General features: G+C 45.5%; 1 protein-coding gene across 1 annotated transcript in view; it reads right to left on the minus strand.

Moving 5' to 3' along the window:
• Positions 1–24,913, minus strand: part of LOC120998544 (coiled-coil domain-containing protein 50-like) — a 104,223-nt gene that overhangs the window by 68,506 nt on the left and 10,804 nt on the right. The window contains exon 2 of the mRNA XM_040429237.1: positions 23,686–23,805. Coding sequence (XP_040285171.1) covers positions 23,686–23,734 — 49 coding nt within the window. The 5' untranslated portion in view covers positions 23,735–23,805. The remainder of the gene's footprint in view (positions 1–23,685; positions 23,806–24,913) is intronic.

Raw genomic sequence — 24,913 nt, forward strand, 5'->3', positions numbered from 1 at the left:
GAAAGTAATCGGTATGTACAGAGCATGTGACTAATAATCCCTCAGTTGTTCCTCCTATGTGCGGCTTAATGCACCATTCACACTTAGGTGACTAAAGCAGACATTACGGTGTCATAGGGGTTGTTACTTAGCTGTCCACAGCAGCTGAATGACATACTACACCACAGACTACAGACATGAGAGCTAAAGTGGTATTCAGGGGGCTTGAAGAGGTTGCCTGGGATAAGAAAAATAAGGGGTATAATTTTTTTCCAGACACAGCACCACTCTTGTCCAATGGTTATGTTTGGTATTGCAGCTTAGTCTCAGTCAATGCGGATGAGCTTTAAAAGGGCATCTGTCAGCAGTTTTTTACCTATGAAACTGGCTGACCTGTTACATGTGCACTTGGCAGCTAACGGCATCTGTGTTGGTCCCATTTTCATATGTGCCCTCAATACTGAGAAAAATGATGTTTTAATATATGAAAATGAGGCTCTAAGAGCAATGGGGGCATTGCCTTTACACCTAGAGGCTCTGTTCTCTCTGCAACTGTCTCGCCCTCTGCACCTTGAATGATAGGTGCATGCGTGATGATGCATTCCCTGCCTGGCCCTGTCAAAGTGCAAAGGGAGTTGCAGTTGCAGAGAGAGCAGAGTCTCTAGGTGTAAAGGCAATGCCCCTGTTGCGCCTAGAGGTTCATTTAGATATAATAAAACACCATTTTTTTTTAGCAACATGGGACCAACACAGATGCCTTCAGCTGCCAAGCGCACATGTAACAGGTCAGCCAGTTTCATAGGTACAAATCTGCTGACAGATGCCCTTTAATGCCATACACAAACCATGGACAAGTGCAAACTCTTCTCCTAATCTCAGATAACACCTTCAAACATTGATGGCCTAGCCTTACTACTATCTAATTGGCAGATCCTTGGGATCCCCAGCGATCAGCCTAAGGGGCCATGGTGCTCCTTCACTGTTCACACAGGTACAGCCTTGCATGCAAGACCGTCCCTGCGTTGCTGACCTATAGAAGTACACACAGCCTCCAATATGGACAATTAATGGTGCTGATCCTCACCGGTCAAACACTGATGGCCTATGCTAAGCATACATCAACAGTATTTAAAGGTGTACAAAAAGGGGGTTCCTCCAAAAAGGGCACCACACCTGTCAGAATCCGACATGTGTGGTAGTGTTTTGGGAGGAATACAGCCATTGTGTACAAATCTTGGAAAATCCCTTAAAATTTCCTTCTGGTCATGTGCACCTGCGCTTGTGACCATGTTGGTCTACACTATAGTTCTGGCATTACCTTCTTGAACAAGAAAGAAAAATGCATTGTGAAGAGTTTTTTATTCCATTTACAATGCTTCATCTGAGGTTACAAACTACTGGAGCAGATGCAGACATCATTCTATCGGAGGTGCAGAGGAGCAGACACTGGGGTTATAGTAAGAGGTCCTGTTATGGAGCAGATGCAGATATCATTCTATCGGAGGTGCAGAGGAGCAGACACTGGGGTTATAGTGAGAGGTCCTGTTATAGATGCAGAAATCATTCTATCGGAGGTGCAGAGGAGCAGACACTAGGGTTATAGTGAGAGGTCCTGTTATAGATGCAGATATCATTCTATCGGAGGTGCAGAGGAGCAGACACTGGGGTTATAGTGAGAGGTCCTGTTATGGAGCAGATGAAGATATCATTCTATCGGAGGTGCAGAGGAGCAGACACTGGGGTTATAGTGAGAGGTCCTGTTATAGATGCAGATATCATTCTATCGGAGGTGCAGAGGAGCAGACACTGGGGTTATAGTGAGAGGTCCTGTTATAGATGCAGATATCATTCTATCGGAGGTGCAGAGGAGCAGACACTAGGGTTATAGTGAGAGGTCCTGTTATAGATGCAGATATCATTCTATCGGAGGTGCAGAGGAGCAGACACTGGGGTTATAGTGAGAGGTCCTGTTATAGATGCAGATATCATTCTATCGGAGGTGCAGAGGAGCAGACACTAGGGTTATGGTGACAGGTCCTGTTATGGAGCAGATGCAGATATTCTAAGAGAGGTGCAGAGGAGGAGACACTAGGGTTATGGTGAAAGGATGATATCTGCATCTATAATAGGACCTCTCACCATAACCCTAGTGTCTGACCCTCTGCACCTCCGATAGAATGGTTGCTACATCTGCTCCATAACAGGACCCCTCACCATAACCCTAGTGTCTGCTCCTCTGATAGGATGATTTCTGCATCTATAACAGGACACTAGGGTTATGGTGAGGGGTCCTGTTATGGAGCAGATGCAGAAATCATTCTATCGGAGGTGCAGATGGTCCGACTAGAAGGTTATGGTGAGGGGTCCTGTTACGGACAGATGCAAAGGATGAAGAGCTCGGTATGGCCTTGCCAGGGAGCAGCACACATAAACCTTTGTACCCTCCAGCAGATGTTCGGTGAGATCATGTTAAAAAGCATAAATGAAAGGACTTTAGAGATGGACGGACTGCCCGCTGCCCACGGGGACTGCAGTGAGGTCATGGAATCATCGCAAACTGCCAAACCACTCTATTACTCTGCCCGGTCCCCGGAGACAGGACTTCATTTATAAAGTACTGGAGCAGGGGGAATTAACTCTTAACCTGCTGGCGGAAATGACTCGCACATTCCCCAACCCCCCCCCCCCCCCCCTCGGTTCAGCATATATGGATGTAGCAGACACACACACTTGGTGAGTTATCACGTCTAATTAATGCGTTATGACTGACTGTTAAAGGTGGATTTAGACGAAGCAATAATCGTCCAGATTTGGCCATCTAAATGTGCCACCGGTCACACGATGAACGAGCAAAACGCTCATCTATAGGGTGATCCGGTCGTTCATGCAAGTGTGATTCGTCGGCAAGGGCACAGTGGCGTACTAAGAGGGGGCGTGGGGGCGGTTCGCCCCAGGTGCCGACTCTCAGGGGATGCCAGAAGCAATGAGTGCGTCCATCAATACAGATGGAAGCGCTCATCGCTGGGAGCTGCGGTCCTGTCCCCCACCACTCAGGCATTCAGGCCGGAGGGGTACAGAATGGTGAAGCAGGAAGACTTCTCTCCGCTCCACCATTCAGCCTGCAGGCACAGATCGTGCTGCCAGCCTGTGTGGGTGGAGCCTGCAGCTCGGAAATCTGCATAAGCTCCGCCCAGACAGTGCTGCAGAGCAATCTGTGCCTGCAGGGAATAGAGGTATGTGAGCTTTAGGAATGGGACAAGGTGAGTAGTTACTGTTTGTTTTGTTTTTTTAATACAGAGTGGGCACAGAGGGCTTTATTACTATGGAGGGGGAACAGAGGGCATTACTACTAGAGGGGGCACAGAGGGCTTTACTAATGTGAAGGGGGCATAATGGGCATTTCTACTATGGAGGGGGCACAGAGCCAGAGGGCATTACTACAATAAAGGGGCACAGTGGGCATTATTACTGTGAAAGGGGCACAGTGGGCATTATAACTGTGAAGGGGCACAATGGGGATTTCTACTATGGAGGGGGCACAGAGGGCATTACTAGCACAGTGGGCATTACTACTATTAAGGGGGCACAATGGGCATTATTACTGTAAAGGGGGCACAATGGGCATTACTATGAAGGGAGCACAGTGGGCATTATTACTATAAAGGGGGCACAGTGGAGATTATTACTATGAAGGGAGCCCAATGGGGATTATTACTGTGAAGGAAGCCCAATGGGGATTATTACTGTGAGGGAGGAACAAAGAGGGCATTACAACTGTGAAAGGGGCAAAGAGGGCATACCTACTGTGAGCGGGCACAATGTGGGCATAACTACTGTGTAGGGGCACACATCTGTACAAAACTACTGTGAAGGTTGTACAATGAGGGCAATACTACTGTGAGGGGGTACAATTTTTTTTAAAGTATGGGGGATTGATGTGCCAGAGAAAGGACCCGCCCCGGGTGCCAAACACCCTAGGCACGCCACTGCAAGGGCAACAAATATTTTCTTTTATTCAGTTTGATGCATTTCATGCCAGGGCCATAGGTTCAGCGTATGCACCGAACGTAGTGACAAAAAAATAAGTGATCAGTTCCTGGGAAAGCTGTGTGCCAGTCAATATGGCCATTATTCCAGCTCCCTCAGGAGGTCGTCACTTAGCTTTCCTATAGTCCTGAATGTTAAATCCTATAGGTTATGCAGGCATACAGGGGTAGGGGTTGTATGAAGTTTTCAGGTATCGGAGAAAATTGGGCGATTGTTGCTCCTGTGGGTTGAGCAATGTTGTCAGGCCCATTAGATGTAACTCTGGCTCTCACTGCCACGGCTGGGAATCGGTTACTGTTTGTTTTCTAGAAAAGCGCAGAGTAGTGAGCGTCCGGGCTGTTATTTTGGTGTCAGCTGCACTTACAGATTCAGCCAACGCTTGGTATCAGCAGCTGGCACCAAACCAAGCTAAACAGTCATCACAAGTGATAAATTAATCTTTTCCTCTTCGTTCTGGTACAAGTCTGATAGATATAATTAGTTTCTGCTGAACAGTAACAGACAAAAGGTACCCGTATGTTTTAGTATGGCTGCCAACCAATCAGAACATGAGGCCTACCCTCAACAGTCGCACGGATCGCAGTTTCCAACCTAAGTTTAGATTTTATTTATTTTTTTATAGACAATTTATCCAAAAATTTAATTTTTTTTATGCAGAAATTGGAAAACTACTCAACTATAGGTAATATATACCGTATTTTTCGCCCCATAAGACGCATTAGCGCAAAAATCTCCCTGTGTCTTATTAGTCACCCATTACTTTATGGAAGCACTCATTAGTACCGGAGGACCAGGAAGCGGTCAAGGCTCTGTACTCACCGCTTCAGGGTCCTCAGCTGTGCTGTGGCTGCGCACAGCGTGAGGGCGCTCTGTGACCTCACGCTGTGCACCTCAGTTCACAGCACAGCTGGCGGCAGGAAGAGCAGGAGGAGCGCCGTAGGTGAGGGGCAGCGGCGTCCGGAGCAGGAGAGGTGGATTTTTTATTTTATCTGATCTGAGGCTGGGGGCTGCATACATGAGGCCGGGGGCTCCAGGCTGCATACATGAGGCTGGGGGGAGGGGAGTATCTGAGGTCTGATTGAGGGTCTTATTAACATTGGGGGTCTGATCTGAGGTCTAATGAAAAATATTTTTTCCTACTGTCCTCCTCTAAAACATAGGTGCGTCTTTTAGGGTGAAAAATACGGTAATACATGTCTATAGGTCAGATACTAATACTAAACGCATTACCAGCATTTATTATAAACTCTAAAACGATGAGAATTAGGTAATCAAAGTGACCTGCTCAAATACCACCAGCATCAACAAAACATTACGGACACATCTAATTTTTTTTCACGGGCACTGGAAAAAAGTCCTCTATTTTTATAGACTGACCAGGACTTTCTGGACGGTTGACAACCCTGATCAAGTTACATAAGGGGCCACTCAGCTTTCCCAGGAACAGATATCATTTAGAAACATTTGAAAGAAAACTGTTTTTGGTGGAAGGTTTTAATTAAAGAACTACTTGGACCCTTACATTTTATGAGGGACTGTGCTTAGAGAGTCAATAGAGAAGGTTCACAAATAAGAATTGGACCTGGTCAACCTCAGATTGTTGAGGTAAAAATGACTCCTTGAAGGGTAGAAATAGTCCCAGGCTGATGCATAAACATATTAGAGAAATTACATTACCATCTTATTAAACCGATTCCACTTTTGTGAGGGGAGCGGGCATAATTTATTTATTTATTTTTTTCCAGGAAATTTTCAGGATCCTTTGACATAATGCAGAAGATTTCTTAGATTTCCTACAGAACATTAACCCACTTAACAAAAGGCAGAAAAAAAGCGAAAAAAAAAAACAAAAAAACTCCACACAACTCAATAGGGTCAGATCCTGGAATTTAAAGGGCAAGTTTCCTCTCTCTCGCTCTTTGACACCATTAAAAACATAAAGAGAAACGAAAATACACGAGGGGCCTTTAAATAAAACAACAGTAAGAGGACACATACACTTTATTCACTTTTGGGCTTTTAACTGCTTCACAGTGAAGGATAGTCCTTTGAAGCGTGCATATCATTTTAAGGAGAAAAAAAAAACACGCAATGTACCTGCTAATGAAGGGAGTATTCCAATATCAGACTATATTGCTATAAATACTAGAAACAAATTCTGCGATATCACTGTCCATGCCCTTCCATCCGCGAGCCCCCCAAAATTTACAGATTCTGCCTGGTAACCAAAAAGGACCACAAACTGGCGGCCACTCAAACTTTCCTGCCTCTGAGTGATGCAAATAAGAGGCTCCAATTTCCTGAGCATCTGGTACCATTCAGTAAAGGCCTGGAGTCAACGGCAATTATTCTGTCTTGTCCATATACAAATGGTCTGCGACATATGTCAGATCCAGCCAGGAAATGCGCCATTTATAATATACTGCGGATAAAGACATATAGATGTTGTATATATACACATGAGTTACTATACTACCGCCACACTGTGCAAATGTTTGGATGTGTCTGGTCACTGGTCTCTTGTAACGTATCTAGATTATTTTGGCATATGCTTGCCCCAAGAAGTCTACGAAAAGCATCAACATAGCGACTGGTTCTACACTAAACATGGTTCCACAAAAACATTTGCGCAAATCGTGAGCAACTTGCTGTCACGCGGCTACTTTAGGTCTATGATTTGGCTGTAAAAACACCAACAAATCGCAGAAGTGTTGCAGGTTAGTCGCAGTCGTACACAACTCGCATTGTGGTCTAGGAGGGTAAAGTTGTATTCAACTTGGGACATTTTATGACTGCCGCAGCAGAGCCCCATCATTAGATGCGACATTGAGATCTTCACGACACGTGCCGCCGTGCAGCCCCTGCCTTAGGGCTCATGCACAAACAGCAGGTCCGCTATATATGGTCACCTCCATGTGCTCACCTCATCACGGATGCGGACCCATTCTCTTGAATGTGTCAGCAATCCGTAAGGTTTGGTGCGGAACCGCATGGAAGCACTACGGTGTGCTTCCGCAGGTTTTCTCTCCGTGCCTCCGCACCGCAAAAAGAAAAATAGAACATGTTCTATTCTCCAATTACTCTACAGATTTTTCATACGTTTTCGGCTCCAGGTTATTTGCACGTCACGCGGATATATTGCGGTGTAGCAGGGCAGCCATAGGAATGAATGGGGTCTAGGTGCGACTCGCATGTTGTGACCGCAGCTTCAACATTGCTGCATTTTTTTGTGATTCGCGAAACAGAACAAATGTGCGTGTTGCACTGCAACCTCATTCATTCCTATAGCTGCCCTGCTACACGGCAATACTTGGGCGCGATACGTGTAACGCCCAAAATCACAGAGGAGCTGTACTCTTATTCTTAAGGATCTAGCTGCATATTTTAAAAGACGCTGGCAGAGACACAGTGTCAGATTTGGCCTTAAACGAAGTGGAGGTGCGATTGGAAAAAGAGCAAGTCTGCCAGCATGTAACACAGGGACGGGAAACTGGACTCTGGGCCCAAGCGACAAAACAGGCTTTTTTCCACTTTAGAAGAAAGGAAAATCTCACAGCACAGGCGGTTTTTCGAAATTTCTCTGTAACAGTTCATCAGTACATAATAACAGAACAGAAAACCTGCAGATGTAGCAGAGCTGAGATTGTGATTTTGTGCTACGCATCATTGTAGTCTATTACCTGTCGATGGCACTATCACTGCAGGTACAGCTACTCATCATCACTGAGGCCTCTTGGCCCTTACCGCATCTTCTCACGTATTAACACTGCAAAACCCAGAACCCCCTTGGATTAAAGTGAACTGAACGTGGAACACTGAACAGTAATATGGCGATCTACGTTTGCGCACTAGAACTGGACATTTTTGTAGCCTCTTGCCCATTTATGACCATGACCGGCGATGGCTTCCACACAACCCCCTCCGAATTAGTCATTTATGGTATGTCTATTGTAGGACAACCAGAAGTAGGGCAAACGGCTGAGCGGTACACAATACTGCTCTCTGGCTTTTCTGTCACAGCTGCAGAATATCGCATCCGCTTGTAGACAGGTGCAATGCTATTCTTAAGCAATGGACCACGATGAGATACAGTGCTGGTGTATGATGACTAGTGATGAAAGCTTTGGCTCATAGATCCGAAGTTGCTTCGGTCAAAACTTAGTTTGAATACTGATACAGAGATCCGTCTCCGTACAGTATTCAAATGTATGAGCTCCGGCGCGTTGAAATGAGTTATCACCCAAGTCTCGCAAGAGGGAATCACAATAACTTCGGTATTCGATTTTTTAAAGGCGGCTTCAGTACCGGCTTTGTAACCAAGTTTTAAAATGGTTTTCAAGTTGAAAAATCAAATCCCGAAGTTATTGTGATTCCCCTCGCCGGAGCCCATACATTTTAAATGCTGTACAGCAGGGGTGGGGAACCTTTTTGCTGCCGAGGGCCATTTGGATATTTGTAACATCATTCGCGGGCCATACAAAATTCTCAACTTAAAAATGTGACTGCTGTATTTGGTCAAACATATAACTGACTACGGGATTAGTTACAGAAATTGTGCTTTGATTAAAAAAAAATCTAGAGCGCTGTATTTTTGTAGCATAAAAAGCTGCCTGTACATATATATATATATATATATATATATATATATATATATATATATATATATATGTACATAGAGTACAGGTGCCATTTTGACCATAATTTTTTAAGTTCAGAATGTTATATATTTAGTTTTTATTTTGGCATTAATGGAAGCTCATCCCAGGGGGGTGCAGAGAGGGGTTCACCCAGCTTTAACTCTCCCTGCCTTTGTCCCTTTCTCAGCCTCAGATCTGCCCCCCCAGCCTCAAATCAGACTCCCATCAGACCTCTCAGCCTCAGAATAGACCCCAATCAGACCCTCCCTAGCTTCAGATCAGGCTCCCATCAGACCCCCAGCCTCAGATCAGACCCCCAGCCTCAGATCACACCCCCAGCCTCAGATCACACCCCCATCAACCTCCCCCAGCCTCAGATCAGCCCCCCCTAGCCTCAGATCCAAACCCCCATCAGACCCCCCCAGCATCAGATCAGACCACCATCAGACCCTCCCCACCCTCCATTAGCCTCAGATCAGCCCCAATCAGACATTTAAAAAGGGAACCTGTCACCGGGATTTTGGGTATAGAGCTGAGGACATAGGTTGCTAGATGGCCGCTAGCATATCCGCAATACCCAGTCCCCATAGCTCTGTGTGCTTTTATTGTGTAAAAAAATCGATTTGATACATATGCAAATTAACCGGAGATGAGTCCTGTATGTGAGACGAGTCAGGGACAGGACTCATCTCAGGTTAATTTGCATATGTATCAAATCGTTTTTTTTTGCACAATAAAAGCACACAGAGCTATGGGGACTGGGTATTGCGGATGTGCTAGTGGCCATCTAGCAACTCATGTCCTCAGCTCTATACCCAAAATCCTGGTGACAGGTTCCCTTTAAAATAAATAAATTAACTTAGCTCTCCAGCTCCAGACGGCGCTACCTCTTTGCAGATTCACTTACCCTCCCTGGTCTTCTTCCCGCCGCGCTGTACTGTGACCTGACAGCGCACAGCGTCAGGTCATAGTGTGCGTCTACGTGCACTACATCCTGACGCTGTATGTGTCAGGACACAGTGCGGGGCTGGAAGAAGGCCAGGGAAGGTGAGGACAGACAGTGCAGTTCTCACCTTCCTGTGCCTTTCACATGCTAATTAGCATTTTCACAATATGTTCTGGCAGGGGGCCACATCAAATGATCCCACGTGCCGGAGGTTCCCCACCCCTGCTCTACGGAGACGGGTCTCCGTACAGCATTAAAACAAAGTCTTGGGCGAATCAACTTCGGATCTTGGATCCGAAGCTCGATTTGCTCATCCCTAATGAGGACACTGGTGTACATGTGGTACATGTGCAGCACTATACTAAGTGAAGATAGAATGGCCCACGTGACAACTCCTTAGGCCACCCCGTAAATGGTATGGAGCAGTCTGACCACAAGTTACATATGAGATTACCATTAATTGCCAGGCTACAGCTGGCCTTGCTATTTGGAAAAACGGCAAGCACCGATGCAGCCCTGCAGGTACAGGTGTGGCCCCGCAAATTAGAAGTAATTCACTTACGGTTCCCACACCTTGGGGCACATTTATCAAAAAATGGGGCCGCAAAAGATGCGGACAGCACTCAGTGTACTGTCCGCATCCGTTGCATCGTTCCGTGGCCCCGGAAAAAATATATAGCATGTCCTATTCTTGTCCGTTTAGCAGACAAGAATACGCATTTCTACAATGGGCCGTCCATTCTGTTCCGCAAATTGCGGAAGGCACACGGGTGGCTTCCGTTTTTTGCGGATCCGCAGTTTGTGGACCGCAAAAAACGGAACGGTCGTGTGCATGAGGCCTTAGGCCACACTTCAGTTATTTAAACAGTTAGGCTGCGTTCACACGGGCGAGTATTCCGCGCGGGTGCAATGCGGTAGGTGAACGCATTGCACCCGCACTGAATCCGGACCCATTAACTTCAATGGGGCTGTGCAGATGAGCGGTGATTTTCACGCATCACTTGTGCGTTGCGTGAAAATTGCAGCATGCTCTATATTCTGCGTTTTTCACGCAACGCAGGCCCCATAGAAGTGAATGGGGTTGCGTGAAAATCGCAAGCATCCGCAAGCAAGTGCGGATGCGGTGCGATTTTCACGCATGGTTGCTAGGTGACAGTCTATTCACTATATTATTTTCCCTTATAACATGGTTATAAGGGAAAATAATAGCATTCTGAAAACAGAATGCTTAGTACAAGGTCAATTGAGGGTTAAAAATAATAAAAAAAATTAACTCACCAAAGGTCCTTTAGCCCATAGTGTATCTTTTAAAGAACTAAAGACCGGGACTTACGCGAACAAGAGGAGAAGGTGAGTTAATTTTTTTTTATTATTTTTAACCCCTCCAGCGCTGTTTTACTATGCATTCTGTATTCAGAATGCTATTATTTTCCCTTATAACCATGTTATAAGGGAAAATAATAACATCTACACAACCCCGATCCCAAACCTGAACTTCTGTGAAGAAGTTCGGGTCTGGGTACCACAGTCGATTTTTTATCACGCGCGTGCAAAACACATTGCACCCGCGCGATAAAAACTGAACATCGGAACGCAATCGCAGTCAAAACTGACTGCAATTGCATTCGTACTCGCGCGGGTTTGCCGCAACACACCGGGACGCATCCGGAACTAATCCGGACACGCTCGTGTGAACCCAGCCTTATTGTGAGCCAAAACCAGGTGCAGATCTAAAACACAATGGGGGAGATTTATCAATTTATCGCTCAAATACTTTGATTTTAATACTATTTCTGTACAGTATTAAAATGTATTGGCTCCATGTTTGGCCAAAGTTTGTTCTGCCCGAAGTCACATTTTAATGCTGTATGATCCGAAGGTCGATTCACTCAAGCCTAAAATCTTGGAAGGTGGAATTCTTTACATTACACCTGATCTCTGTGTAGGCTTCAGTACTGGTTTTGGCTCAGAATAACTGATGGAAATAACTGACCAAATAACTGAAGTGTGAACTGGGCCTCATTGGCAACGCCTGTCTTAGTTTGTGTCTCATTTATAATCCCTTAATAAATCAGGTTTTTCTGTTTTGGTTTAAAAGGTCCATTCACACGTCCGCAAAATGGGTCCGCATCCGTTCCGCAATTTTGCGGAACAGGTTGGGACCCATTTATTTTCAATGAAGCCGGAATGTGCTGTCCGCATCCGCATTTGTGGATCCGCACTTCCGGATCTGCACTTCCGTTCCGCAAAAAAATAGAACATGTCCTATTTTTGTCTGCAATTGCGGACAAGAAAAGGCATTTTCTATGAGAATGCCAGCGATGTGCGGTCCGCAAAATGCGGAATGCACATTGCCAGTGTCCATGTTTTGCGGATCGGCAAAACACATACGGACGTGCGAATGGACCCTAAGCCGGACATCTAGTGGTTGTTCTCTCATAAGACAGGTTCATATTCACCAAGACTGGTCTCATTGGTTAGTGCATAAAAAAAAATTGTGCAGGTGACTGGAAAGGAAGGAGTTGCATCTCTATAGTCTCTTTCGATGAAAAAAAAATAAAAAATAATGCGCAAGTTCACCTTCAAAACAGACAGAAAAAATAAGCCTGGTCAGGAGTGGAGTAGAAATAAGGCTGTTTATGTTGTGCAATTCAGACGCACCTACATAAATAGGTAGGAAAAAGCTTGAAAACTTCTGCATTAGTCTTAAAACTCATAATAGGCATAACAGGTGCAAATGCCTCCAAAACAGGCGCAAAATCAGTTGCTAAATGAGACTTAAAAAAATGAGACAGTTGGGAACATTTCACTCATGAAAGCAGGCGCAGACACTATAAAGTCAAGGGGCCACATTTACTACAGTTGTACATACTCTACACAGGCCAAAGGACCCTTTTAAATAAGCCATCTCTGATCTACTGGTTGGTTGAGAAGCCTCCCCTAACCTCATGTTCAGTAGGCTCTTTATTAGGTACTTTTACTTTTCAGGCAGTATTAGGGCTCTTTCACACAAGCGGATGCTGTGCGGGTAATCTGCTGCGTGAAAGAAAGCCAAGCCACACTCTGGACAGCAGAGACACGGAGCAGTAACAGGATTGATAACGCTCTTTGCCTCTGTGACCTTTTTACTACAAAATCACAGCGAGATAAAATTGTCACTGTGATTTTGTAGTAAAAAGATTACAGAGAGGCACAGAGCGTTATCAATCCTGTTAATGCTCCGTGTCTCTGCTGTCCGGAACGGGGCCTGGCTCTCTTCGTTTGTAAGGCCACCTGCACACGGGTGCTGGTGAACGTACATAAGATCCACACTAATTTCCGTGCGGATATATGTGCGTTTCTGCAGCATATCAGCACCAAAATTCTGCAATGTCCAATTTTGCCTTTTGGCGCACATTTGATGCCGTTTGCCACAGATCTCACTCTTCCAGGGTGAAATCCACAACTAGCTAAAACCGCAAACATAACATTTTCAATGGGTCCGCAAATCCAGAGATGCGGAACGGAAGAACGGAACGGAACACTACAGAGTGCTTTCTGGGGTTCCGTGCTTCCGCACTGCAAAAAAAATAGAACTTGCTCTATCTTTTTGCGGAACGGAAGGATCACGGACCCATGCAAGTGAATGGGTCTGCAATCCCCATGCGCCTTCCCCACGGATGGTGCCCATGCATTGTGAACCGCAATTTGCGGTCCACAGCACTGGCACGGGCTTCACACGTTCGTGTTAACGAGCCCTAAATCAGCAAACATGATTGACATGCCGAGGATTTGGAAATCCTCATAGCAGGTCAATTTCCGCTCAGAAAAAAGTCTGCAAAGTGTACATCAGATTGGTCTATTCTCATACACGTTGCTGGTACTGTACTACGCTGCGTTTTTTCCATATGGGAATCTGTGCAATCCGCAAGTGTGCAGGCACGCTTAATGTTTACTGTATACGGTCTCCTTTGTAGAGGCGGTGGAATGGGATGAACAATTGTAATTACACTGCACCGCCGCTACAAGAGAGCTAGTGTGCAGGTAAACATTGAAGAGGACACAATGCTTGCACATGCGTCACCGACCCTTCAAGCAGCTGACTGGCAGGAGTGATAGGAGTCAGGCCCCTGCTGATGGGATTTTGATGACCTATCCTGGGGAGTAGACCGACAATCCCTTTAACATTAGTTGTGACTTGAAATGATCCTTAAAGGCTATATACAGCTTTGGGGGCAATTTTTTCTATTATTGCATCGTACTCATTTTGAGCTAAAAAAAAAAAATCATTGTTTCAAATTTTTAGCCCTTTTCTCTGTATAGCCTTGAGATTCTCTAGTAGCAGGATCTGTATTTTAACTTTGTTCCACACCTTTTGGTAATTTTGTAAGGTTTATTAGATAATTTGGTAAGGTTTATTAGATAATTTGGTAAGGTTTATTAGATAATTTGGTAAGGTTTATTACATGACTGGCACAAAGTGAAAGTACGATTTACACAGCTAGACAGATAACCCTTTGTGACAGAACGGCTGAGTATTTTTAATAAAGACCAAATAGGAAGAAAACGCATTCCAAAAATTTTTTTAAAAAATGGTCCCTTTCGTGCAGCAAGTCTACACCGTTGTACAATACCGGCAAAGTGAATGAGCCTTCTCAGTCACATGTGGCAGAAAAATCTGCAGCACAAACTGACCTCCGGATTTTAAATCTGCAGCATGTCAATTTATAACGCGGATTACAATGTAAAAATGAAACTACATCTAATCTGCAGCTTTTCTGCAACCAAATCTGCAGGGTGTAAATGCACCCTTTGGTGCATTTTTTTTCTGTTGCAGATTTTCTATTGCAGAAAATCCGCAGCTAATCAGTCACTTGTCAAACCAGCCTTAAAGGGGTATTCCGGTAGATACAAGTTGGGACCCCCTACTGATCATGAGAACGGCGGCCCTGTACCCCCCTGCTGCTCTCCTAAAATGACCGAAGCGGTCAGTCACACATGCCTGTGGCCGCTCAATAAATTTCTATGGGAGTTTCGTATATAGTTGAGCACTGTACTCCGCTATCTCCAGAACTCCCATAGAAATTTATGGAGCGGCCGCGCACATGTGTGACTGAACGCTTCGGTCATTTTAGGGAAGCAGCAAGGGGCCTGCAGGGAGCATGGGGCCCCGATTCTCATGATCGGTGGGGGCCCAAGCAGTAGGACTCCCACCGATCTAATAGTTATCCAAAATCCTGTGAATAGGAGATAACATGTACCCACTGGAATACCCCTTTAAAGAAAAAGCTAACAAAACTCTAGTGACCAGCTCTCATGTAGTAGTGCTGCTGAACTGCTTTCTATCCTAGCTGTTATTATGTTAAAGTAGTTTCTCCCATAAGGAACGTATTATTGCAATACTGTACGTTTTTTTCTATGTACAGTGGATATAAAAAAGTCTACACACCCCTGTTAAAATGTCAGGTTTCTGTGATGTAAAAAAATGAGACAAACTTTTTCCACCTTTAATGTGACCTATAAACTGTACCACTCAATTGAAAAACAAAACTGAAATCTTTTAGGTGGAGGGAAGGAAAAAAAAATAAAAATAATGCGGTTGCATAAGTGTGTACAACCTCTTATAACTGGGGATGTAGCTGTGTTCAGAAGCAATCACATTCAAAATCCTGTTAAATAGGAGTCAGCATACACCTGTAATCAGTGCCTCTAATTAACCCCAAATAAAGTTCAGCTGCTCTAGTTGGTCTTTCCTGAAATTTTCTTAGTCGCATCCCACAGCAAAAGCCATGGTCCACAGAGAGCTTCCAAAGCATCAGAGGGATCTCATTGTTAGAAGGTACCAGTTTATCCTTCTAGCCCACCTTCTCCTGCATTCCTGCCCTCACTGCTGGTGTACTGATCTCATAGTGAAGCAGATACCGTGGCCCAGACATCTTTCATTCATCCCTACTTTTAAATTGATGGAGATATATATATCTGTGTCCCTCTCTAGACACTGGAGAACAAAACTGTAGGTGATGGTGGCGAGCATTACATGCTGCTGTTTATTACTGGAAGCTAGTGATGGGTCGTTCGCAACTGATTTGGTACAAAGAGCCACCGCTTCCTTTACCTAAATGATAGGAGCTGGCGAAAGTGAGCCGAAAACAGACAGGGCAGAGGGCAGGCACAGTGGTGGTCAGGAAAGGAGGGGTTTCAGGGAGGCATCAGTGGCCCAGCACTACTAGTCTCGTGATGATTAAGGCTGGATCCACATCACCGTTTTTTGTTGTTTTTTGTCTCGTCAGAACAGGAGAACAGGAAAAAAAGGAATCCTGTGCATCAGTTATGCACATTTTGCATCCGTTTGAACCATTTCGTTTATTTTTTCAGAGGAAAAAATAAATAAAAAATCTCAGACGGAAAAGGCTCTTGTATGCCAAATGTGCATAACTGATGCACAGGATCAGTTTTTTCCCCCTTTTTTTTTTTTTAGAGGGTACTGTCTTGATGGATCAGAAGAATGGGGGTGGGGGGGGAAGAAACTGAGATGTGGATCCAGCCTTAGGCCTCCTGCACACGACTGTATCCATTTTTGCAGTCCACAAATCACAGATCCGCAAAACGCACACGTCGGGTATGCGGCCCATCACTACTAGAAGCACACTGTGTGTGAGAAACTATTTCCTATGCAAGGGTGGAAGGCATTAAAGGGGTTGTCTGGGCTTTTTCTATTGATGACCTATCCTCAGGATAGGTCATCAATATCAGATTGGGGGGGTCTGACACCCGGCACCCCCGCCGGTCAGCTGTACGAGGAGACGGTGCGGGCAGCGCTCATGAGCAGTTTCCCTTCTCTCTTCCTGCTCTCCACTGTATGTCTATGGGACAGCAGCAGCGGACAAGAAGGGAGACAGGACACGGCACGGGCGCGCCGTTTCCTTAAACAACTGAATGGCGGGTGTGCCATGTGTAGAACCCCCCCCAATCTGATATTGATTACCTATCCTGAGGATAGGTCATCAATAGAAAAAGCCCTGATAACCCCTTTAACAGGAGCTGACTGCAGTACATCCTGGTGCTGGTGCTTGATGGTCACAGGGGCGAGCTGCTGCCCATCCACAACCTGAAGACTCGCAGTAGGGTGCGGAAAGGTGAAAATTACACTGGGGAGCAATATTTGCTACAGATCTATTTTTTAAAATTCATGGGATTACCCCTTTCACCTCTGCTTGATCCTGCAGCTCAGCCCATTGGGGTTTGACCCAAACAATCATACTTTGATGGGCTACCCTTAGGGTCCTAGAAAAACTCCTAACTACATGTGCAGTATACTTTTTCTTTTAATTCCTCACCATTTTCACGATGTTTGCTTGCAGTCAGTGAATCATAACACCCGCCTGAGAAGTGGATTGCCCAGTTTGGGCAATCTTCTGTGATCTAGGTTAACATCTCTGTTTTTGTAACTCCGGTAGGCCGATCCGGCAGAGGAACAGTCTACTGGATTTAATGGATTCTGCATAACCAAATGCCAGCTTTCTGCCGGAAACCCCCCAGATCCTATTATAGTGAATGGGGAATCAGGTGATGCCCGGCTATGCTGGATACGGTAACTCCAGTAGTCTGTTCCTCTGTGGGAGGTGAATAAACACTAACTCATCACCAGAAGCTACACACAACGCTCTGATGATCTGCTGCAATGTATCAGTCTGGGGTCCAGGCGGTTTAGGGCCACAGCTAAAGAAAGATGGCACAGCCTCCACTGATACAGACAGAACTAGATATTTACTGGCTGCCTTTATATAGTTTCTGAGGCTAGGGCTACGTTCACATGCATCAGTAGGTGGAAGAAACTGCTCCGGTTTCGAAACACGTCTGGTGACTATTAAACCATAGCGAGGTCTATATTTCTGTGCCAAAGAAACCCTGGAGAAAACCATCGTACTATTCCAAAATTTCCATCTGCAGCTTGTATCCAGCATCTCCTTGTTCACAGTCCGCATGCGCTGAAACAACAAAAGTGCCGGCAATAGCGCGGGTCTGACTACAGACACCTGCGGGTGTGAATACCGGAATCCAAGAGCCGCATATGTATGTATGTTATAAACAACTGGCACATCAAGTTTGGGGTAAGTGACATTTTTATTACATTCAAGCTGGATACTTAAAAGGGCTTGTCCGGGTTCAGAACTGAACCCACACATATCCCCATTTACCCCCTGACTTGAGCATCAGAGCAGTTCATGCTCCGATCCTCTCCTTTGCCCTGCGCTAAATCGCGCAGGGCAAAGGCATTTTTTGGAGATCGCGGCTCTCCATGGGGCTGCCAGGAAGCACGGTGACGTCAACAGCACTGATGGATGGGCTTTAGCGCTGCCATAGCCAGTAAAACGAACACACTGCTGGGCGGAAGCTTCCGCCTGGCAGTGTGTTATTGTAAACAAAAGAGCCCTTGCCCTGTGCGAACTAGCGCAGGGCAAAGGAGAGCATCGGAGCATGAACTGCTCCGATGCTCAAGTCGGGGGGGGGGGTCTGCCGGGGTGAAATTATGGGTATGTCCGGGTTCAGCTCTGAACCTGGACAACCCCTTTTAATGTTTGCATCTTGATATAAATCTAAAAAGCTGTCTGGAAAAACTTTGGGGAACCATAGATATCAGAATTACCATACAATTAAAAACAGCAAGCTCCATACCTGAGCACAGAATAACACTATGGAACATTGATCGTATTGAACAGTGCGAGAGCTCCGCACTGCAACAGGATAGAGGGGCCGTGATTTTATGTGAAAGTTCATCTTTATTCTTTTATTCATTTTTATCTATATGTAGTGGAGGTCTTTTTTCTTATAGGGCTATATGCCGTTATAGTTTTACAAGTAGCATATGTATATAATACATTGTGAAATTTTACAAAGGGGCGGACATTTACAATGAAGTCAATGGGAGGCTGTTCACTGGATTCAGAATCCTTGTTTTCCACTGCGGAACCTGCAGTGGATATTTCCCATCTGAACATAGCCTATGGGTAGCGATCCCTTTACTGCAATACCACACACAGGCCATGGACAATGGTGGTGCTGTTTTAGGAAAAAGAGCAGCCCACTTCTTAGGCAGGGTACTGACTCTCCTTTAGGGCTCATGCACACGACCGTATGTATTTTGCGGTCCGCAAAAAATACGGATGACATTCGTGTGTATTCGGTATTTTGCGGAACGGGACAGCTGGCCCTTAATAGAACAGTACTATCCTTGTCCGTAATGCGGACAATAATAGGACATGTTCTATTTTTTGGTGGAACGGAAATACGGACATATGGAAACAAGAATGCACACTGAGTAACTTTTTTTTGCGGAGCCATTGAAATAAATGGTTCCGCATACGGTCCGCAAAAAAAACAAAAAACGGAACAGACACTGAAAGAAAATACGTTCGTGTGCATGAGCCCTTAAGGGGTTATCCAAGGTTGTACTTAGAGGTTGTACTTACCTCGTTCCCTGGCACCTGCGTCGCTTCTGATACCAGCACGGCCGCTGATGCATCTCTCCGTCACATGGATGAGAACATCCGGTGTTTGGGTAGGGGCAGTCAAAAGCAGGCCGCGATGGGGACGAGCCTCCCTAGCGCCAGCCGCGATGCTAGGCAGGCTCGTTCCTGTCGTGGGTTGCTATAGGCTAAGGCCCCTTGCAGACGAGCGTGTCCGGATGCGTTCCGGCAAGTAGGAGTAGGAATGCAATTGCAGTCAGTTTTGACTGCGATTGCGTGCCGATGTTCAGTTTTTATCGCGCGGGTGCAATGTGTTTTGCACGCGCGTGATAAAAAACTGACTGTGGTACCCAGACCCGAACTTCTTCACATAAGTTCAGGTTTGGGTTAGTTGTAGTGTAGATTGTATTATTTCCCCTTATAACATGGTTATAAGGGAAAATAATAGCATTCTGAATACAGAATGCATAGTACAATAGGGCTGGAGGTGTTAAAAAAAAAAAAGTAACTCCCCTTAATCCACTTGTTCGCGCAGCCGGCATCTCTTCTGTCTTGTTCTGTGAGGAATAGGACCTTTGATGACGTCACTATGCTCATCACATGGTCCATCACATGATCCATCACTATGGTAAAAGATAATGTGATGGACCATGTGATGAGCGTAGTGATGTCATCAAAGGTCCTATTCCTCACAGAACAAGACAGAAGAGATGCCCGGCTGCGCAAACAAGTGGATTAAGGCGAGTAAAAAAAAAAATTGAATTTTTTTTATTTATTTTTTTAACCCCTCCAGCCCTATTGTACTATGCATTCTGTATTCAGAATGTTATTATTTTCCCTTATAATCATGTTATAAGGGAAAATAATAATGATCGGGTCTCCATCCCGATCATCTCCTAGCAACCGTCTATGGGGCCTGCGTTACGTGAAAAACGCACAAAGAGGAGCATGCTGCGATTTTCACCCAACGCACAAGTGATGCGTGAAAATCACCGCTCATGTGCACAGCCCCATAGAAATGAATGGGTCCGGATTCAGTGCGGGTGCAATGCGTTCACCTCGCGCATTGCACCTGCGCGGAAATCTCGCCCGTGTGAAAGGGGCCTAACTCCCCCACCCCACCCCCGATGCCGAATGCCGTGTCGGCATCAGAAGCGTTGCGGGTGCCGGGGGGCAAAGTAAGTATGATCTGTGTGAGGTGCTCGGGCATATGGGGGGGGGCATTATAGATCTTGGATAACCCCTTTAAGGCTGCGTTCACACGGGCGAGTATTCCGCGCGGGTGCAATGCGGTAGGTGAACGTATTGCACCCGCACTGAATCCTGACCCATTCATTTCTATGGGGCTGTTCAGATGAGCGGTGATTTTCACACGTCACTTGTGCGTTGCGTGAAAATCGCAGCATGCTCTATATTCTGCGTTTTTCACGCAACGCAGGCCCCATAGAAGTGAATAGGGTTGCGTGAAAATCGCAAGCATCCGCAAGCAAGTGCGGATGCTGTGCGATTTTCACGCATGGTTGCTAGGTGACAGACTATTCACTGTATTATTTTCCCTTATAACATGGTTATAAGGGAAAATAATAGCATTCTGAAAACAGAATGCATAGTAAGTGATCAGTTGAGGGTTAAAAAAAATTAAAAAAAAATTAACTCACCTTCTCCGTTTGTTCGCGTAAGTCCCGGTCTCTTCTTTACTTCTCAAAAGATGAACTATGGGCTAAAGGACCTTTGGTGACGTAAGATCACATGCTCCAATCACATGGTCCATCACCGCGGTGATGGACCATGTGATTGGAGCATGTGATCTGACGTCACCAAAGGTCCTTTAGCCCATAGTTCATCTTTTAAAGAACTAAAGACCGGGAGAACTACGCGAACAAGAGGAGAAGGTGAGTTAATTTTTTATTTTTATTTTTTAACCCTCAACTGATCACCTACTAAGCATTCTGTTTTCAGAATGCTATTATTTTCCCTTATAACCATGTTATAAGGGAAAATAATAACATTTACACAACACCGAACCCAAACCTGAACTTCTGTGAAGAAGTTCGGGTCTGGGTACCACAGTCGGTTTTTTATCACGCGCGTGCAAAACACATTGCACCCGCGCGATAAAAACTGAACATCGGAACGTAATCGCAGTCAAAACTGACTGCAATTGCATTCCTACTCGCGCGGGTTTGCCGCAACACACCGGGACGCATCCGGAACTAATCCGGACACGCTCGTGTGAACGCAGCCTAAGGAGACCACCTGTGTATGGAGACTTAGTGGCAATGCTCTATGGGAAAATAATATGCAGATGAATCTCCCAGGGAAAGAGAACAGTCTTGCCAGTGCCGCCCTTTCTCTTCCAAAAGGTGGTGCTAGCAGGACAATTCTCTTTCTCTGGAAGATGCCTCTGCATATTTCTAACCTTGAACCCCTTGAAGTCCTCTTGCACACGACCGTATGGCTTTCAGTATTTTGCGGTCCTCAAAAAATGGATCCGCAAAAAATACGGATGACGTCTGCGTGCATTCCGTTTTTTGCAGAACAGAACAGCTGGCCCCTGATAGAACAGTACTATCCTTGTCCGTTATGCGGACAATAATAGGACATGTTATATCTTTGAACGGAAAAACGGAAGGCATACGGAGTATCTTCTGTTTTTTTTGTGGACCCATTGAAATGAATGGTTCCGTATACAGAACGCAAAAAAACGGAATGTAAACACAAAAAGGCCTAAGGCTACGTTTCCAGCAGAGAACAGCCTGCCAGCATTCACCAGATCCGGTACAGTTGGATCTCTATGGACTATAACGGCATCAGGCGGTGATCCGGGATCAGACAGCTGGATCTGCTTGACATCTTGTATGCAAAGGTTTCCTGTCCTGCCCGAGAAAGCTGCCATATGGATTGTCACCCTGCTTTCCCAGACCCCTCAAAGGCAAGCAATTTACTCATCAATATGACTTCCACACAAGTAGTCTATGCAGAGTGACGTATTGTGGCTGCCTAGTGGGATTTTGGCGTAAAAAAAGGCCGCAATGCGATAATAAATACGCTGCACATTCACTGATACGAGGTATTTGTGGCTGAAGTTTCTGTAGTCGTAAGAGCGGTATTCATGAGGTACAGCAAAAATAGTTCACACAAGACAGATGCGGCGTGGCGATAACTTTTACACACACATCACACAATGCACCGCAGGTCAGGCTTTTCACCAGGGCCTGCTATAAATCCTTGTGACATGGTGGGAGAGGGGAGATCGCTTGCACAGGGAATGGAGAAGGAGAGTTTTGCATCTTCCGTGTGACTTTCGAAAGAGCATCTATCATTTTGGCAATGAAAGACTGACAGGAATGTGCCATTCTGCATTAGGGACACCCCGACAGGGGCTCATCACAGACCAAGAAGCCAGTAAATATACAGGTCAATAAGTATGCTTAATGGAACAACATTTAGCAACTTCGTGTGTGCTTTGCTTCACTTTTGGCAAGATTTTCTTCTTTTCTTCTCTACTCACGTCCAAAGCTGCATTCAGAATCTGCCCATTTTCATTTCATCATAAGTACATGTAATGTGGGAGCTCACATGACATCCCACAGTTAAGGTTAGACTCTAGAGCCTCATTCCGTGCTCAAATCCGTGAGAAGGTGGTCAGTGATGCATCCGTGAAGGATCAGTGTTTGGTCCGTGTGTCATCCGTGTTTCACTGACCCTGCACAGCTAAAAAATTATTTTCAAAGCATCTCTTCCTAATAATCTGTGAAACACGCATGCAACACTGATAGCATCCGTGGCTTTCACTGACCCATAGATTATAATGGGCGTAATGGATCCAAGAACACGGACAAAATAGAGTAAACACGGACCAGGCTAAAACACTGATGTCTGAATACACACATTTAAGGCTACTTTCACACTAGCGTTCGGAGCGGATCCGTCTGATGTTTCATCAGACGGATCCGCTCCGATAATGCAGACGTTCGCATCCGTTCAGAACGGATGCGTCTGCATTAAAACTTAGAAAATTTTCTAAGTGTGAAAGTTGTCTGAGCGGATCCGTTCAGACTTTACATTGAAAGTCAATGGGGAACGGATCCGCTTGAAGATTGAGCCATATGGTGTCATCTTCAAGCTGATCCGCCCCCATTGACTTACATTGTAAGTCTGGACGGATCCGCTCGCCTCCGCACGGCCAGGCGGACACCCGAACGCTGCAAGCAGCGTTCAGGTGTCCGCTCACTGAGCGGAGCGGAGGCTGAGCGCTGGCAGGCGGATGCATTCTCAGTGGATCCGCCTCCACTGAGAATGCATTGGGGCCAGACGGATGCGTTCGGGGCCGCTCGTGAGCCCCTTCAAACGGTGCGCACGAGCGGACACCCGAACGCTAGTGTGAAAGTAGCCTAAAATGAATGGGGACGTGAGCTGTCCGTGGAACACTGAGATGTGAATGAGGCTTTACTGTAAAGAACAGGTAAACTGTGGTATGTTTCCAAGGGAAAATAGAAGATGTTTGATAGCAGCTTTGGGTGTGAATGGAGTAAACCTATAGAAAGGAAAATATAACTATCCATACACATTCCAAAAGATAACAGTTTTCAGCGGGTGTTTGATGTTGCAAACATGAGCTGTCACTAACCTTCGTTAACCCGTGGCAGATTTGATTTATCGATCGGAATATGGGTCATGATTTGTCTCTTGATTCAACCCTCCTTTGATTCCAGTGTTTCAGTTCACGTTAAAGAACCATGGAAAGAAGCTGAAAAAATGCAAGACATATTTAAGATGTGGGATCTTAAAAGACAGAAGACAGAAACTATCGGGCATGAGTAATATGCTTCCCTGGCAATTAGGAAAAATATATTATACATCTGCTTCAAAGATCCAGAGTTTGGTGGCTGCGTACTGTGCCTGGCATTCAGCTAAAAGCAACAGCATTTCTGAGCTGCTGTCAGTCATCTGATTTCAGCCAATCAGCATTACTGGGAGTTTTACCAGCTATTTTTATTGGCTAAGAAGAGCTGACATGTCCTGCTGACAATTCTCCTCCCAAGAGTCCTCTTCAGCTGGATGCCAGGCACAGAAAATCCAAGCAGGGAAGGTTGCAGATAAAAGCACTCAAAGTTCTTATCCCTTTAGGGTCCATTCACACGTCCGTAACGTGTTTTGCAAATCCACAAAACACGGACACGGCAATGTGCGTTCCGCATTTTGCCGGCACTAATAGAATATGCCTATTCTTGTCCGCAACTGCGGACAAGAATAGGACATGTTCTATTTTTTTCGGGAACGGAATTGCGGACCCGGAAGTGCGCGTCCGCAATTCCGTATCAGGGCAGCACATCGTGTTCCCCTATAGAAATGAATGGGTCCGCAATTTTGCGGAAACGAAATTGCGGGCGTGTGAATGGATCCTTACTCCATGGTAGTTTATTTTCCCTGAATTATGCAGTTTACATAAAAACTCTCCCAAACTATTTTACAGACATGAGTAATGTCATGTAGTGGGTTATAATGCGGTAATGTCATCTGAGAAAGCAATTTGGAAAATCTGTTAATACCGTATATCGTCCTCATGACTCTATGTCAATGCAAGATCGCAGCCGCTCTTCAGTCAAGGAAATTGCATCTGACTGCTGCCAGGACCCATGTTACATATGTACCTCGCCTTTAAACGCAGACGTGTCGTATTACATGACAAGTGCATACAGTAACTGGTGTGCGGTATTAGATCATACCAGCATGGTGCGTTATCCGATACTGGAGTTATAAGTCGTGCCAAGACCACGCTCCAAGTGCAGGATAGATGCAGATGAGGAGGCTGGAGAGACAACTATGGGACCACACATGGTGCACGCTCACAGCCT

The sequence above is a fragment of the Bufo bufo genome, chromosome 1, assembly GCF_905171765.1.
Source record: "Bufo bufo chromosome 1, aBufBuf1.1, whole genome shotgun sequence".
NCBI lineage: Eukaryota > Metazoa > Chordata > Amphibia > Anura > Bufonidae > Bufo > Bufo bufo.